A 19,166-nucleotide genomic window follows, 5' to 3' on the forward strand; every position below is an offset into this window, starting at 1 on the left:
AAGCACATTGGCTGTTCTACTGCTCTACACTTGTTCCATGAGACAAGCATTCTTGGCGGTTTATGCCTCAGACTCTAATGCCTCATGGACCACTCATTGCAGATGTCCATCGCTGTAAGCTTCCCTGAGACTTGAGCTTGGAAACCCACAGCCTTTCCTGCATCTTGCTAGCAGTATTCCCTCAGCTGTAATTCTCATTCTCTCTGCTCAAGGGGTAAATTCTAGTCAGTGTCTCAGCCACTCTTCCAGCATGGACACCTGATGTTTTGCAAACTTATGCAGAGATTCTATTTCTTGTGCAATTTTGTAATGCACTTGTACCTTTCCCCTAGTCCATTACCCTTTACTTTTGTTTACTTCTTTTTTTTTAAATGTTTATCACTAAGTGGTTTAAAATCATCTCATTCTATAATCCATACTTATGTGCACGTATTTAATGCATATGATGAGGTCTGCGCTAATTAGAGTTTATCAAGTCCTTATACATGTAAACTCTGTGTTCAGGCTGATGAATGGTCCAGCTTCCATATCTTTTCCTTAGTCTTTCACTCTGCTTGAGAACTATTTTAAGTCTCTCTTTCTCTCTTCCAACTGTTAATCTCCATCAACTTCCTCTGCTTTCTGAGTGGGCGATTTCATACCTACTCACCAAGAAAATAACAGACAACAAAACGAATTCTTCTGTTTTAACCTTCTACATACAGAAGCTAGTATCTATACTCAAAGTCTTGGATTTTCCTTACCTTTTTGTGATAAGATAGTAATTTTAAGCTTTGCCTGACAATGTATAAGTATACACATGCCTGGACAGAGAAGTTCATTGGTAAACACAAGATGCCAAAGTTGATATTTTCATTATTTATTGGTAAGACTGATATGACAGCCTTTATACAGCACAGTTTACATAAGTTATCAAGATACAACTGTGTACAGTCACAAAACCAAGACATGTTTTTTACAGAGAGTAAAACTCAAGACAGATTTACAAGCATTTTGTCTCTACACAATTCTTGTTTATTTTCAGGTTGGTTTATACAATCACTAGCCCAAGAGTTAGCATTTGTTCATTAAGGTTTCAGACTGTTTGGTAAACAAGAAAATAATAAAAAGATTAGCAAATCACCAAGAAAGCATGCAACATATCGTCAGAAACGAGACACATCTCCAAGAACTTCATGTTCGGTTGGAAATAAATTTTATTAGGTTTTTAAACTTTTCTTAGACAAGAAACACCGTTTTTAAACAGATGTGTTGTTAAGATATTAGCACACACATTTAATCAGTAGTGGGAGCACCTGAGCACGTCACGGAACGAATGTACAGATACAGTCGAATGATAATCACAGTCACATGCTGACTTCCAAAGGATGAGGCTAGTTCTACAGTTGCTATGTTTCCAAATGTCTAGGTATATACAGGGTAACAGACTCAGAAAAAGCTCTCAGTCTACCTATCAGATAAAGGACTTGATTAGATTTTTGTTTAATGTAAATCTTCAATAATAGCCACACGAGACATACAGAAAACATCCATGTGTCATAGTCAATGAGAATATAGGTTTCACTCATTCATTCATCCTTGTGTCACTAAAGGCAAACAACTATTAAGGGAAAAGCTCATGGTTATTGAGCTTTCACTTTCATTTCAAACTCAAAAGGAGGGAAAGTTACACCTCTCATACGTATAGTTATAAACACATGTAGCTGTAGTTGGCTAATTTTGGACAGTTTGACATTATAGCAATTAAAATAAGCTTTTAAAAATATTGTTAGTTATGATTTAAATAATAAAGTAAAAAAATACTATAAACATCTTTATGATACTTTAATGAAATGAAGCATTGATTAAATCATTTCTAAGAAACTGGGCACAATATAGTAACAAATAATTTATTTTACTCCGTATCACTGCCACCGCTATTGCTACTATGACTACCACCAACATCATAACAACCATTCTATAGTGAGAATCAATATCAGCTGGTTACCAGCTATAATATTCCCAGGATACAACTAGTCTAGTGTATATGATTCCCCCAGTCAACCTCATAGATATGCAGAGAATGTATATTTAACTATCATGATCTATTAAAATATGGACCATAGTAAGGATTCAAGGGTAATTACTATCCCTTAGTATTCAGTATTTTTCCTTTAAAACACAAAAGGTAATCAAATGAGTTTAGAGTCACCAAAATTTTTCTTAATATTAAGTAAAATCAGAGAAAACACCAACTTCTTGCTACTAGTGTTATCTGTATCTATAATTATGATTCTATAATTTTCCATCTTATATAAAAATTCACTCTGTGCTTTTTCTTCTCTATTGAAAGACCTCTTAATAATAAATTTAAACCAGCAGGTAACTTTCATATCTGATGACTCAATGGACTAGTAGGGAAATGAAATACTTCTCAAGGTTCAAGTGTTGCAAGAAGATTACTAATCTAGTAATTAGAGATTATAAATTGTTACTATTAAGATAAAAAGCTAATTCTAATAACATAAAGTAAAATAAAAAGTGGAAAATCATGTATCGTGTTATTTACAAAAAAGTAAAAAAACACTAAGAGCCCTATTTGCAATTAAAAAAGAAATAGTTTTGTTGTGAGAAGGGCAATCAGCGTCCCTCAGAAGTGCACTCGTATAAGAATTGGTGTTGCATAGAGCAATTCCAGTTACAACCTAGGAGTTTCATCAGCTGCAAACTTGGCACACTGGCAGGATCTTTTCCTTTCTCAAGGGGAATGCTGGTGCATGATCAGAAGCTCTGTCACTGACTCTCTTGATTGGTCTGATCGATCTAACCCATAACTAGCTTCTTAGAACTGAGGGGCAGCTGTATTAGGAAGCCTTCCATTCTTCCATGCTTAATAGCTAGCTACTCAGGATGATCTTGCTCTGGTGGTCTGTCTGTGTAAGGTGTAACTAGAAAGGAGTAAGCTACCGTGCTGTGCTATACAACCTTCCAGGGAACAGTTGGAGTACCAGTGCTGTAGAACAGAACCAGAGCCCACTGTGAGGAACAAATGGCAGAGCCTTTTGATGTCAGAAGATCGTCTTAGACGTCTTTCCCCCTCCTTTGGGACTGATTATAGGCTTCCTCAAGTGAGATTGTCTGCTGGAAATATCCATGGCAACCACCAGCAGATGTAGCAGTCTCTAAAACTAGAGTGGTAGCAACATCCTAGCTTTGAAATTTCACGTCTCCCATTGTTTACTTTAGAAGACCATCAGTGGTAAAGGGCATCGCATTGTCTGGGAAGAGGGAGAAAAAGATGGAGGGAAGTGAGTGGTGGTATTTTAGGACAAGCAATGTGGATTTAAATTTTTTTCATCAGCGTAAGATATATAATTTGTCATATACCAGAAATCCTTTACTCCAAGTGTTTTACATAATGTTTTTCTCTAAAATATGAGAAAATTCAATATCCAACCAATAATTTTGAGATGATTTCCTTTAATCCGACTAGACTTTCATCTTAAGTAAAGCAACAGCTTTTGGGTTCAAAACTCTACAAAGCAAGTTAGTTTATTTTTTGGTTTGTTTTGGGGATTGGATTCTAATCGTGCACTTCGATAAATTTGGTGTGACAAATAATTTTTACTTAATATCCAATCTTTTTCATGTGAAATGGAAGTTTATATTTAAATACAAACGCGATTTGGAACAATTGACTGCTTTTTTCCATGGTAATGCTCACCAATAGTTGGAAGTTGTTCCTCACATATAAAATTTGAGAATTAAAAAGCTACCTAATAATTAACTCTCAGTTTATATATAAAGCTATATTTGAAAATGTGCTTCCCCATCTCATATGTTCTTTATACACCATTATTTTGGGGGATAGTGAGTTTACATGAGATTTGCAAGGTGATCTGTGCAAAGTGAGTAGTAAAATCAGGACTAGAAGCCAGAATTTTCATCCCAGCTGAATGCGTTTCCCACAGTTTCTGTGTTACTTTCTCTATTGGCATTGGTGGTTGATGGGGAAAGAGAATGCTTCATTTTTACTGGTTCGTACATGGGTTGTTTGAGTCTATACTATTAAAACAAGTCAAATATGTTTTAATTTCAAACATTGACCCTTACATCCTTTCCCATCCCGTGTGATTTCTAATTCTGATATCCCTAGCAAGAAAGCAGAAGAGGAGAAGGAACATGGCATTGACATCAGAATGTTCATTATGTAGTCATTCAGTTTAGAGAAAAACATGGAAAATCAGGAAATGACAAGAGTTTAATTAATGTCATATGACAAATAGAGTTCGTTTGCGAGAACAATAATTTTAGGTCTCTGACAGTACATTTTGCAAGAGAAAGGAAATATGCAATATGATACATGTAATAGCAGTTCCTCAGAGAACGGGCAACCCTTTTCTTAGGGCACACCTATTACTCTATATACCTTCATGTGTACAGTTGAGAACACCTTGACTTGATGCAAATTATGGATATTGTAATGTTTTCAACCAAGGTACATGTTTTGTGGGTTAACATTCTTCTTTAATATCCAGTCTCTAATTTTTTTGTTTTGTTTTTGTTCTAGATAAATAAAATTTCACTTTAACCTACTAGTATCTTCACTCTTCACTATTTTAAAATACACCAAAACTGATGTGCTTTTGTCACATAGAATTTAGACCTACTGCTGTATAGCTTTCTAACTTAGACACAGGGAAAACATGCACTGTGTAATCTAAAAATCCATTGTTCATAACTCTGGCTTAATTTTCCCCATAAACACAGTCACCTTCTGGTCCTGTAGAAAACTCAGAATTGAATCTTATGTCAGAATTCCAAAACAGGAAGTTTCATGAGAATATAAGACAAGGAGTTTTGATCTTTTGAAAACCAAGATTCATTACATCAATTTTTTTTCCTCAACAAGGTTACGTGTATTTAAGCGATTGCTTTCACACTACCTTTCAACACCTTAATAACCTTTGTGCCACTTTTTTTCCAGTTCCAACTCAGTCTGATCAAAGATATTTATCTTAAAAAGTCAAATCTTCTCTCAGAGCTTCTCTTCACAGCTATGAGCAATCCAGTGTCTCTGGCCTGTTTTCGTCAGTTTGCTTTCAACACGTGAACTTTTCAAGTCTCTTTGTGTGCCACAGCAAGGCTGTCTGTTTGCTTCTTGCTTGCGATCTCATGTTTGCCCTGGAAAATGTAGATCAGCACAGTAGTGTTCAACTCCAGTTTCGATCTGAGGCTGCAGAGCTGTTTCCTCACCCTGAGCAGACAACGTCCTCAGTGTGTTTGAGTGGGACTCACCAACAATTTGTGCCAATTGACTATTCTTTTCCTCAGATCCACTTTGTCAAGCCAGATACATGCTTCTCCAATCAATGTCTTCTTCATAAACTTCCCTCCATTGGAGAAAAGTAAAATCTAGAAATCACAGCCAGAATTATATGTAGATAGAGACACACATTTGAACATTTTTCTGATGTTTAAGAAATTTTAATCATAAAAAGATAACCAGGAAGAGAGGGAGATATGAGGACATATTACATGTTCTTGAAAGAAAGCAGAGATGTTCTTGAAATATCTATTAATATAAATTAGTTCAGATCAACATTTCTATTTGTCTTTCTTAAATTTTACTATATCCCCAAATCACACACTCTGAAGGATAGGCAAACATAATATAATATAATATAAATAATATAATATACATAATATAATACTCATTCTAATTAGATATGCTTAAATTGATGAAAACTTTCATATTTAAAATCCATAATTCCATATATAACTATCAGTTTTGGGTTTAGAGACTTCACATACTTTTTTAAATCATTCAAGTCCCTATCTTCATATTAAGTTAATTTTAGGAAAACTCCATTCTTGTGGCTCTCCTCTCTTAATTTAATCTCTGAATGATACATTTGTCTGTATAGGATTTAGAGTTTTTAGTCTTTAGTGATTTATACTAGTTCTATAAATGAAGCTTAACTTGGTCTTTTCAAATATATGTATATAAGGTATGTGCATATATGTTTTAATTTATGTGGATGCATGTCTGCAGGAGTCCTGAAGACAATTTCAGAGCCCTTGAAGCTGAAGATACAGGAGGTTGAGAGCCAGCTGATGTGGGTCTTGGGTGGTGAACTTTGGTTCTCTGGAATAGCAGTTTGGAGTTTCAATCACTGAGTTATGCCTCCAAGCACTGAACTTGTATTTTTAATATGTGTTCAACTCCACTGCAAGTTATTCAGTACTTGTATCATGGAATGATTTCATATCTTTCCATATCTTCTCTATCCACATTTCCTTTCCCCACATGTCTACTTGAAGGCATGTTTTTTGATAATCATTCTGCTAGACTACAGGGAAAAAGCTAATGAAAATTAAGCTTTGCCATAGAAAAACAGTAAGATGTAAACATATAAATTATCGAATAGGAGAAACACTGCTTAATAGAGAAGTGAGAAAGTGAGTGAATGAGGTGTTATGAATTATACTCAGGGTTCTCAATAAAAATGAGTATTGAAAGTTGGGCCATGGGAATACACGAGAAAGAAGCTTTCAAAGGGAGGAAAATACGAGCAAAGAACTCAAGGCTTAGTGTAATTTAAAAAGACTCAGATGTGTCTGGAATATAGAAAAGTGACAAGGAACTGAGGCCAAATCAATATAAATAAAGCCTACTTTGGAGGACCTTGAATGATACAAGAAAATGACATTTCACCAGACAGCTTTAATAGAAATCAAAGTGTTTGGTAAAGATAACTCTGGCAGCAGTGTGATGAATTCAAAGAGATGAGACATCAGTGAGAAGAAGGCCAGATATTACCAAGTTGTTGTAGGTAGCAAGGTAGAGAGCCAAAAGAATTAGGGAGAGCGGCCATGAGGGCAAGAAAAATCCACCCAAAGTAGCAAAACAGAGTAGTGAACCAGTGGGGAACCGGACAGAGTGAATGCATTAAGGGGTTCACAGGGCTCCATTGGTGATATTCTAATGATTAGCTATCATGCAGCATATGATCAGTGTCTAAACACAGAATAACTGAGTGAATAATAAGTGTAATAATATGAATAGAAAGGTAAATCAGTAATCTATAACACAGTTACCTGAAGCGAATGGCCCGCAGGACTTAGGCTGAATCTAAAAGTTTCATTAAAAGAAGGCTCTCGATCATGTCGGCATACCCTTGTCTTCTTTTTAATAACCTTTTTTTGGGTAGAGATGTTTATCACATATAGTTTCACATATAAATCTGAAAATAAGAATAAGCCCATTAAGTACCCATCAATCAATCACATTTTCTGCTGTATGCTGACGTTCTCACCATGTAATATACAAGCATAGCAGACTGTGTACAATTTGTAGCAGAAATCGTAAAGTGATTATAAGTATAGTATTTTCTTATGAATTTAAATTAATTTTACTTAATGGTTGCTTATTTTGTGTAGCACTCTAATTTTTATGCTGAAAAATCTAGCTAAAGTCTAGGAAAATGATTCTATCCTTAAAGTGAAAGTTAAATTATTTTTAGCACATTTTTAATGTATTTCATGCACAGGTGACATTTTACCTAAAATCTCTTGTCATGTTTAAGGGATGGTTCTAGAAAACTAGTAGATATCCTTCATTGATCATATCATGACAGTAGATACCTGGTAAATGATCTGGAGACTTAAATTTGTAGGTAATATTTCTGCACTGGAGAATTTCAACTATTAGCTGTTCACCATCTGTTTTCATTTCCTTCTTCAATGCTAGCTTGATTTCTCCCATTACTTGAGTTTTACCTAGAAGAATTCAACGAAAACAAGTTGAAGAATAATTAATGCTACTTATTAATTATTTAGCTTAACCACTGCTCCAGATGTTCACTTACTGGATTTTTTTTATTAAGTATTAAACGCTTTATTGTATGTTATAGATAAAATGCACAGTTCAAGCCCTTAAGGAATAAATAGCTTCATGGGGATTACTTCATTCAGATACTTGTAAGAAAGCATGCTAAACATGATGGTAGACCAAAGAAATTCTAAGTAGATGTGGTATTCAGCTGTGGAATCTTAAGTTTGAAGAGGTAGCCTTGCAGTAGGAAAAACAAACATGGGGTTCACAAAATTCTAATACAATATATAGGAAACAGTCTTTTTTTTATTAACTTGAGTATTTCTTATATACATTTCGAGTGTTATTCTGTTTCCCGGTTTCCGGGCAAACATCCAACTCCCCATCCTCCCCCCATTGCCGCCCTCCCCCCAACAATCTAGTTCACTGGGGGTTCAGTCTTAGCAGGACCCAGGGCTTCCCCTTCCACTGGTGCTCTTAGTAGGATATTCACCGCTACCTATGACGTCAGAGTCCAGGGTCAGTCCATGTATAGTCTTTAGGTAGTGGCTTAGTCCCTGGAAGCTCTGGTTGCTTGGCATTGTTGTACATATGGGGTCTTGAGGCCCTTCAAGCTCTTCCAGTTCTTTCTCTGATTCCTTCAACGGGGGTCCTATTCTCAGTTCAGTGGTTTGCTGCTGGCATTCACCTCTGTGTTTGCTGTATTCTGGCTGTGTCTCTCAGGAGCGATCTACATCCGGCTCCTGTAGGTCTGCACTTCTTTGCTTCATCCATCTTGTCTAATTGGGTGGCTGTATATGTATGGGCCACATGTGGGGCAGGCTCTGAATGGGTGTTCCTTCTGTGTCTGTTTTAATCTTTGCCTCTCTATTCCCTGCCAAGGGTATTCTTGTTGCCCTTTTAAAGAAGGAGTGAAGCATTCACATTTTGATCATCCGTCTTGAGTTTCATTTGTTCTAGGCATCTAGGGTAATTCAAGCATTTGGGCTAATAGCCACTTATCAATGAGTGCACACCATGTGTGTTTTTCTGTGATTGGGTTACCTCACTCAGGATGATATTTTCCAGTTCCAACCATTTGCCTACGAATTTCATAAAGTCATTGTTTTTGATAGCTGAGTAATATTCCATTGTGTAGATGTACCACATTTTCTGTATCCATTCCTCTGTTGAAGGGCATCTGGGTTCTTTCCAACTTCTGGCTATTAGAAATAAGGCTGCGATGAACATAGTGGAGCACGTGTCTTTTTTATATGTTGGGGCATCTTTTGGGTATATGCCCAAGAGAGGTATAGCTGGATCCTCAGGCAGTTCAATGTCCAATTTTCTGAGGAACCTCCAGACTGATTTCCAGAATGGTTGTACCAGTCTGCAATCCCACCAACAATGGAGGAGTGTTCCTCTTTCTCCGCATCCTCGCCAGCATCTGCTGTCACCTGAGTTTTTAATCTTAGCCATTCTCACTGGTATGAGGTGAAATCTCAGGGTTGTTTTGATTTGCATTTCCCTTATGACTAAAGATGTTGAACATTTCTTTAGGTGTTTCTCAGCCATTCGGCATTCCTCAGCTGTGAATTCTTTGTTTAGCTCTGAACCCCATTTTTTAATAGGGTTATTTGTTTCCCTGCGGTCTAACTTCTTGAGTTCTTTGTATATTTTGGATATAAGGCCTGTATGTGTTGTAGGATTGGTAAAGATCTTTTCCCAATCTGTTGGTTGCCGTTGTGTCCTAACCACAGTGTCCTTTGCCTTACAGAAGCTTTGCAGTTTTATGAGATCCCATTTGTCGGTTCTTGATCTTAGAGCATAAGCCATTGGTGTTTTGTTCAGGAAATTTTTTCCAGTGCCCATGATGCTGCCCTAGTTTTTCTTCTATTAGTTTGAGTGTATCTGGTTTGATGTGGAGGTCCTTGATCCACTTGGACTTAAGCTTTGTACAGGGTGATAAGCATGAATCGATCTGCATTCTTCTACATGTTGACCTCCAGTTGAACCAGCACCATTTGCTGAAAATGCTATCTTTTTTCCATTTGACGGTTTTGGCTCCTTTGTCAAAAATCAAGTGCCCATAGGTGTGTGGGTTCATTTCTGGGTCTTCAATTCTGTTCCATTGGTCTATCTGTCTGTCTCTGTACCAATACCATGCAGTTTTTATCACTATTGCTCTGTAATACTGCTTGAATTCAGGGATAGTGATTCCCCCTGAAGTCCTTTTATTGCTGAGGATAGTTTTAGCTATCCTGGGTTTTTTGTTATTCCACAGGAATTTGCAAATTGTTCTGTCTAACTCTTTGAAGAATTGGATTGGTATTTTGATGGGGATTGCATTGAATCTGTAGATCGATTTTGGTAAAATGGCCATTTTTACTATATTAGTCCTGCCAATCCATGAGCATGGGAGATCTAGGAAACAGTCTTTTAACTGTTTGCCAGCAGTTGTTTTTGACAAGGCTTGCTCAAGAATACAGGGTAGCACACCCAAATCTTAGTGTATAGAGTTTCTATTTCCTGTTTCCTTTATAAATATATATGGTGGTGATGTGTAAAGAAAAAAAATCTGCGTAAGGCAAAAAGTGTAAATGTTACAGACTAGATTCATTGTAGTTTCTTCTAGAATTTTAGCTTTTATTATTGAAAGAACTTTCCATGCCACATCAAACCTGCTGTGACTCCACCATTCCTCTATCAACTCATGGACTCATTCACTGATGCACAACTTGTTCATTCTTTTACTTTGAGCTGAGCGTCCTCACAGGAAGGATACAGTATGTCTAAAATGCATAAGTCAGTATCAATGCATGTTTATATTTAAATCAGAATCTTATGTTTCTGATGCTGATAAATCTAATCCACATAAATAGAACTCCCCTGATTCTTTAACAGTACAAACATAGCCTAAAAGCAAATGTCTGAGAATACGTTGCTGGCAGCCATGTTTAAAAAGAAAATATAAAAAACCACTAATCCAGACTCAGGATTTTTTCACCTATTGTGAAAAGATAATTTAATTAGATATTTCTATGAATAAATCAATTACTAGGAAGAACCATTCTGAAGTCTGGTTTCAAAAATAATGTAACATTAGAATTACTCCTGGAAAAGATCTAGGGCTGGAAGTAGGATGGGGATTCACTGAAATGCAAGGGAAAAGAAATTTGTTAGCAGATAGGATCATCATATGGGAAATCCAAGGCACTGTTCACTGGGGTCACATAACAACTTTATTTCCACATTCACAGCATAAGAATTTATTGACAATCTCTAAACACAATGTATTCTCAAACATTTGTTTTCAGGATATATATTTGTACTTTAAAAAAAGCAAAAGAGCCTTATTTTTATGGATTATGTTTGTCAACATTAGAGTTTTAAAATTCTAATTTAAAAATAAATGTAAATAGGAATTTTAAGTAATCATTCATGCTGGACCTAAGCCTTTGAGCTGACAGTCGCTCATCACCCTGGGGTTGTCTGAGTCTCAGAAGTCCGGAATAAACAGTCCTGTTGACCCACAACTGAAACTCCAACACCACATCCAAGGAATTCACAAAGGCTACATTATCTCTTCAGAGTGTGAAGACATTTCTGCGTTTGCTGGATTGATTACTTTGAATCTCAAAGGAACAAATCAAACCAAAACTGGATAGGTGGGTAAATTGATAACCACGTGACTGGGATCCACGTCCAACAAACTATAGAAAGATAGACAGGCATCCTCCATTTGTCAAACCATTCATTCCTGAGATTGGGTATTGCGGGGTCGGGGGGGGGTCTTTTTAAAAATTATTACCAGTATATAATAACTGTAAAAAAATTGGGCTTTATTGTGACATTTTCATACATGTATATAGGGTCACTGGATCGTATGCACCTCCCATGATCCTTTGCTTTCCCCACCCCCCCTCTCTGATGACTTCCATTCTAAAGAGAATTCTCACTCTAAAGTAAATAATCATGTAAGGGACCCTCACTCTTTGGAGCCAATAGAAGTGGACAAAAGTGATTGCATTGAAGATACTGAAGCATTTTCTCCCTGAGGAATACACGTTATAGGCCATAGCCTATTTTTCTAGGCCCAAACTCCAATAGCTAATGATCTGTTGCCTCCTAGCCTTCTCACCTTGAAACACTTGCTAATTAAAGTTCCTGAGTCATCACACTATGTGCTTCCTTCTTGAAAGTTTAACTTCACATCCTTCACTGTGGGATGCTTGTGGAACGTCTGATAAGATTCACTCTATTCAAAGATTTTCCAGCTCACTCTTTAATATTTCTCACTGAAGAGAGTAAAGGACATGTTTACTGAAGTCATCCTAAAGCAGTTTTTTGAGTGATTTTTTTTCCTTCTGAAGCAGATGCTTCTGTGAAGATAAAAAGAAATCAGTGTCTGCTGTCTTCACACCTGCTCCAGATCTGGGTGAAACTTTGAGTTCCAGGGCACCACATACGCAGAAGTTGTGTGATAATATTTTTGAAATAGAGGATAAATGGCGGGAAAAAATTTTCAACTGATGTTCATGTATCGAAGTCTTGAAACCCATGCTTCTTTGATGGTAGTAGGAGAGTAATATTCTAAAGCTTGGAGAAAAACTTGAATGTTTTCTACCTAATGAAACGCTATATATGTGAAGCAATAAATCTGTTTAACCCGATCTGAATTTCATCCAAGGTATACATGATTTGATTCATTATATGGAGGCTTACAAATATGTATAATTTTTATGTGTCAATTTACCAAATAGATGATAATAATAGTAATAATAATAATAATAACAATAATGTTACTCAAAATATAAATAAATTTATTCTGCAATGTGGAACAAACCTGGAACATATAAGAGAATAAAGCAAGTCCCGTGGCACATGCCTGTAATTCCTGCATTTGGGAGGCTACACACAGGAGGCTCAAGAGTTCAAAGCCAGCCTCTGCTGCATGGTGTGCTCAAGCCAACCAGGCACACATGAGACCCTGTCAGAAAGTAAAGAAGAAGGACGGACAGAGGTCGAGAGATACAAAGTTCGTTTCAAAAGCAAAATGACCACATAATAGACGAAGTGAAATTGAAAAATGCAAGTTGTACAGATAAGAAAGTATTCATCGATAAGAAAAACCTGGAAACAAAAGTGGATAAAAGTAATGAATACCATGGGTAGAGAAAGCATTAAGGCAATTATACCCAATCATCTATGGTGATTTGAATAAGAGTGGCCTTAATAGGCCCTCATAGATTCAATGCTTGGTCACCAGGGAGAGGCACTGTTGCAAGCTGTGGCCTTGCTGAGGGTAGATACTTATTATAGGAAATGTGGCCACAGGAGGTGGCCTCTAAGTGTCAAGTGCTCAAGCCAGGCCTAGCTAGCGTCTTTCTGTTGCCTGTAGATCTGGTCGTAGAACTCACAGTCCCTTCTCCAGCACCATGTCTGCCTGCATGCTGCCGTATTCATTGCCATGAGCATGATGGACTGAACCTCCGAAACTGTAAGCCATCTCTATCGCTTTCTTTTATAAGTGTTGTCTTGGTCATGGAGTCTCTTCACAGCAATAGAACACTAAGCCAGTATCTCACAATCCTGGAAATACTGATGAACTTACATGTTGAGCTTATGTATTTAATGTCACTTTACAGAAAAAAAAATGTGGTTAAAGAATGGACAGGGGAAGAATCAGTCCTGTGAAAGAGTGCATTGCTGTATAAAAGAAACACAGTCATTGTGAAATAATTAAGACTGAATACTTAAAATGTTAAAAGACCATCTAGAGGGAATAAGGCAAGGAGAAGAAAAGAGAACATGTGAAAGAAGGAAGGAGGGAGGGGTAGGGGAGAGGGAGGAGTGGGAGTAGGGAGGGGAGTGGGGGAGGGAAGATTGGGAGGAGGGAAGGAGGAATGAGACAGGGGTGGGGTGGGGGGCTGAATGAAAACTGAAGGAGGAAGCACAGGCAGCCAATCATATAATGGAAGATGGATGGGTAGAGAACACACTTCCTCATGCTTTAAATGCAGCAGTAGAATTTAAAATTGAAAGAAAGTGTTAAAGTGATATATGGTTAATCTCTTAATATTTAATTTAGTTTCTTAACCTGTGAAATTTTAAAAATAAAATAATGTGTAAAAATATTTATTGAAGTTAATCCTTCCTGTATTTTACATTAATATATTCTTTCCATTTAAATTAATATTTATAGAGAGAATGAATAGTCTAATTTGATTTTGGCAAAGCTGGGTCTTATTATCTCTTTAGCTAGATAACATGTTTCAAGTAGTGTGATTGTCAAATTATCTCTATTTTCAACAGAATTTATTTTTTAGCACTTTCTGAGGTGTTTTTCTTTTCATTAAAATATGCAGCGATGTTCCCACTTCTCTCAAAAAAAGTTACACACATATTTGAAAAAAGTGTATTTGTCATATCTATGTACCCACATTAATGTAGGGCTGAAATATCTAACTTGTATTTTAGGGAAATACAAACCACTAAAATTAACAAACAATTATCTCACTCCAAAAGGAACATATAGTAGACATAATCACCATTTCATAGAAAATTGTGGTTTGGTTTGTGCGTTTTGTATATTTAAGAATACGTCTAGGGTTCTGAGCCTCACAGATACCTTGTACTTTTTGTAAGATTGTCACAACATTGGCACATTTGTGGAGATATTCACAGCAAAAGGTCTTTACAAAATGTCTTTATAAAACACACTTCAAAATGTATTAGAATAAAAGGATTTCAGAAATACTTTTGTGGTTTATGTTAGCCCTGTACTAGACTTTATAAATCAGGGAAGCATCGGCCAGAAAACTTTTAAGTGGCTTAAAATATGCAAAATGTCCCCTTGAAGGTTTTGTCCATATGTGCACTTTGGGTCGGAGATGTAAGGTCGAGACCAAACAACAAAAACTCAAGGAAAATCCCCCCAAACTGCCAGGTATGGTGGCTGGCACCTTTAATCCCAGTACTGGGGTGGCAGAGGCAGGCAGATTTCTATGTGCAAGGCAACCTGGTCTAAATAGTGAGTTCCAGGACTGCCTCAGAAGACAAAAAGAAACATTTCTAAAACACTTACATAAGATCTTTGTGAAAATGTTTGCTAAAGCTGCAGTTACTTACTGGTGTGCATATTGACTGAGGAAGCATTTATTTTTATCTTTAAATTTTTATTTTTTAATTATACTTAAGTCTGTGCGTGCATATGCATGTGCATGTGTGTGCACATGTCAGTGCAACTGCCTGTATACTCTGGAAGAGGGAGGAGGATGCTGGAGCTGGAGTTACAGCTGCTGTGATGCCTGTGAGTTGGGTGCTGGAAACTGAATTTGGGGCCTTCCAAGAGCAGCAGTACTGCTCTTAACTGCGGAGCCACCTCTCCAGTCCCTGAGAAAATACTCCTTTGAAATCACAGTTAGAATCTCTATATCTCTAACACTTAACTAAACTTCATGTAATTCTGATTTTGTCTCAGCAACTTTTCCTAGTGCAAGATCATTGTAGGCAAAGCTGTCTTTGGGAGTTATTTCAATAAATAGGAAGTCTCTAATGTGGAAAAGAAATGAATGACAAGATAGAATTTTTAAAAGGGAAGACTATAAAAATGAAGACACGTAAAGTAGACAGACCTATTAATGAGTACTTCTCAGTGAAGCAGATTCCAGGTGCCAGTGAAGGAAGTTAGAATTGGTGTTATGGAAATGTGTTCACTCTAACTTATCACCCGCCTCTCATTACTGAAACCAAAGCCAAGAAAGCCTTTATTGGACTGAATAGGTCTTATTGCACTTACTGGAATTAAGGTGGATTTTTTTTTGTAAGAAATTTTATCCTCTATCATAGGGAGGTGGCAGGTACCACATTAGGTCTAAGTTTGAGCCTACTGTGGGGGCACAGGCAAATGTAGGTGATCTGAGAAATTAGAAGGTTGAGGAGAAGGATGTAGGAGTTTAAAATCATCCCTCATGAACATGGAATTTAAAGTCAACCTGTTTATCATGTTTCACAAAGAAAACTGGAAGCCCCTTTGGCTTACAAGTACGTATGTAACATAAAATTATGTAATGTTACTATTTGTAACCTATTTCATATTTGTAATATGATTAAGCTTTTGAGTTTTCTTAAAATATATAGTTCTGGGTCTCTAATACTAGATAACTTCTGTCCTAAATAATTTTGTATAATTCCTAAACTCCAATTTTTATGGAATTTTTCCTCATGTCCTCATACTTGTCAACAGTGATGTAAAGTTCCTCATATAGTTAGTAATTATTGCATTTACTTTTATTATTCCCTCTGTATCAATGTCATATATATGTAATTATTGTTTTGTAAATTTCAATATTATTCAAGTAAAATATTGATACTATTCCTCAAATGAAACTTAACAAGCTTTCATCATTTGCATTTTATGACATTCATTACATTTTCTAAATCATATATTATATTTATTATGTTTTGAAGCATGACTTCTTATAGACCTAGTTGTGGGATGATTTCATTACACAGGTAAAGGCAGGTACAAGATAGAACGAGACCTATCATTGGGAGAGAAGGAAGGATGGGTGGGAGAAAAGTTTGAGGGAAGAAGAAGAGACTGCAGAGAGGCCACGGAGAGAACATGGAGGTTGACATTAAGATTCCACTCTGTGTATTTACAGGTTGTTATGAATATTCTTAAGGGATGGATGTGTATAGGGCTTTGTATGTTTAAGTGGGCAATTATATCTTACCAATTGGATCAGAGGTTATTGTGTTGTGTGTTCTTTCATGTGTAGATTTAATAGTAAGAGAATGTGGGGCGGCTAGAGACACTGGGCCACCACGGAGTTGGGATGTGTGTTTCTGCAAGATATCTAGCAGATACCTTGGGGCACTGCAGTGCAGGGCCTAGTGGGAGATAAAAGACAGTCGGTTTTTATAATTTTACAACAACACCTGGCTGGTCATGAACTCATGAACTGTGTAGCTGAGGCCAGCCTTATACTTGTGTTTATATCTCTCCAGTTCTGGGATACAGGCATAGAGGAATCTTCTTCCAGCAATATGGCTGCTCTGGCAAGGGATCGCATCCAAAGAACTAGATCTGTGAAATCTGGAGACACGTCTACCATATGCCTTTAATCACTCAGGCTGGAATACAGATATGCCATGTTTGAAAGTGACCTCTCATTAAGGGGTAGACAAAGTGATGAAGCAGAGAAAGATTTGGCAGAGTCAGAGATAGAATACATCCAACTCTCATGTGAACAGCACAGGAAAGAGAAGCTATTTAAGAGCAGCTCAGGGAGAGAGAGAGTTGAACTTGTTGGTGAGTTCATAGACTTCTGTGCAGGTCAGCAGAGGCAACTGAAGCCAGAGAGGAAGAAGCTAGAAGATTAGAACAAATTGCCAACATTAGTTTCAGGCCAAGCAGAAAAATTCAGAGAAAAACTTGAGGGAAACCAGATTGAAACAGTCAGTTTGGAGAGGAGTTTGATAGAAGATGTTAGCTAGACCAGCCAGCCAGCCAGAGTTCAGCTAGAACTAGAAAGGGTGAGATTATTTACCAGTAAGCCTCCGAGACGATAATTACATCAAGCAAATAAAACTTATTTTTACATACAGGCATGTATGACCAAGATTGGCACAAGTTTTACTTTTAATTGATAACAATGATTTTCTGGATGTTTGGGGTGACGTGTAGCACCTTGTTAGGGGTAATGCAGTGCATCACCTCACATACTAGAGTTTACTTCCCAGTTCTACTGAGGCAATGGGAAATCAGACCTAATCTTAACTGACCACTTGAACCCAGCAAACCTGTGTTTGCCATTAGGTTTGCTTGCTTTTCTACTTAGAATAAGTAAAGCGAAACAAGGAAATTATGTTTCGAGATATTCGTATATCAGCACTTTAAGTTGAATTGTTCTTTTTTGGCAAATGTCTTAACAGATAACAAATTCTAACTTACTAAAAATTTGAAATTGTAGAACTAGAGTTTTAAAAAGGTTACTCATTGTCAGAGTCCAGATGTGCAGGGCCGGACGTTCCTGAGGGAGAGCCAGAGATAGGACTTGCCGGACCAGCTATCAGCCCCAAGGACACTGATGATCCGTAGCCACCCCCTCCCCTTCCTTCACTCCCCAGAAGTGAGTCACCCCCCTGAGTGAGATGAGCCACCCTACCTGCGATGCTGAGCTGCTAGATAGCACGTACTCCTTGCTGATGTAATTTCGAGCTGAAAGTAACTGTGCACCATTTGAATTGACCAATCATGTGTAACCTCTCGAATGCCCCTAACCTCCCCTATATAATCCCCTGAGTTTGGAGGCTTGGGGTCGATTCCTCTGTCTCCGGTGTGAGATACGTATCGATCCAGGATCCCGCTAATAGGGATCTCGTTAATAAAAGCTACCTCCTGCTGTTACATCAAGACCGGCTACTCATGATTCCTGGGGGCACCCCACCCCGTGATTGTAACGAGAGACTCGGCTCCCCGTTTAGGGGTATGCTCTTTCAAAATATACCCAATACATAGGACGTTAAGTTACCTCTGTGTTCGATGCCTAGCCGACACAATTTATCAAGGAGATGCCCACAAAACACAATCCACATTGACCTTAAGTCACATGTGAATATAAGGTCTATATAAGTTAACTATTTTAGAGGAAAAAAAAACCTTACATTTTAAAACTATAAGTATATATGTTACATCTTTTTTGCCTAAAATTACTGTAGGATTTGATACAGGAAGAATGTGTTTTTTATTAAAATATATTCTTCTCCTATACAATACATCCCAACTCCAGTTTCCCCTCCCTCCACTCCTCCTAGCTGCCACCCACTCATCTCCCCCATCCCTAGATCCACACCCTTTCTGTTTCCTCTTCAGCAAAGAGCAGGTCTCCAAGAGACAACAGCCACACAGGTCAAAATGTGGCTGGCAAGGCAAGGCAAAAGCCCCCGTATTCAGGCTGGACAAGGCAACCGAAAAGGAGGAAAAGACTCTTAAGATGAGGCAAAGGAGACAGGGCCAAACAGGCTCCCACTGTGGGAGCCTCACAAAAACAACAAGCTAAGAGTCATAAGGATACACAGAGAACTTGTGCAGATGCATGTAGGCCCTGCACTTGCCACATCAGTGGGGTCATCGTGGGTCTGGGACTCGCTAGTGTGAGGTGTAGACTTGATGGCAAAAATAAAAAAGCAAACAATCGAGAGGGACGAAAGAAAAGGGGCAGTTAATTTTTTTTTTAAGAAGCCCTTTTTACCTCACGGAACTTGTCACAGAAGAAGGAACCCACTCATTCATTCTGCTCACCCTCCTTCCTCTATTATTTCCGGCCAGGTGCGCTAATGCTACCCGGGAGGCTGTAGTGAT

General features: G+C 37.6%; 1 protein-coding gene across 3 annotated transcripts in view; it reads right to left on the bottom strand.

Annotated features, from left to right (window-relative positions):
* Positions 1-843: 843 nt before the first annotated feature.
* The window catches only part of Pclo (piccolo (presynaptic cytomatrix protein)), a 356,755-nt gene continuing 338,432 nt past the window's right edge, over positions 844-19,166 (bottom strand). For 2 of the 3 annotated variants that reach the window (XM_087659103.1, NM_020098.2), the window contains 3 exon segments: positions 7,627-7,761; positions 7,081-7,226; positions 844-5,394 (listed from right to left, as the gene is read on the bottom strand). In XM_087659103.1, the coding sequence (XP_087515229.1) occupies positions 5,254-5,394; positions 7,081-7,226; positions 7,627-7,761 (422 nt within the window). In that variant the 3' untranslated portion in view covers positions 844-5,253. 3 annotated transcript variants of the gene reach the window in all.

Source organism: Rattus norvegicus, chromosome 4, assembly GCF_021556685.1.
Source record: "Rattus norvegicus strain SHRSP/BbbUtx chromosome 4, alternate assembly SHRSP_T2T, whole genome shotgun sequence".
NCBI lineage: Eukaryota > Metazoa > Chordata > Mammalia > Rodentia > Muridae > Rattus > Rattus norvegicus.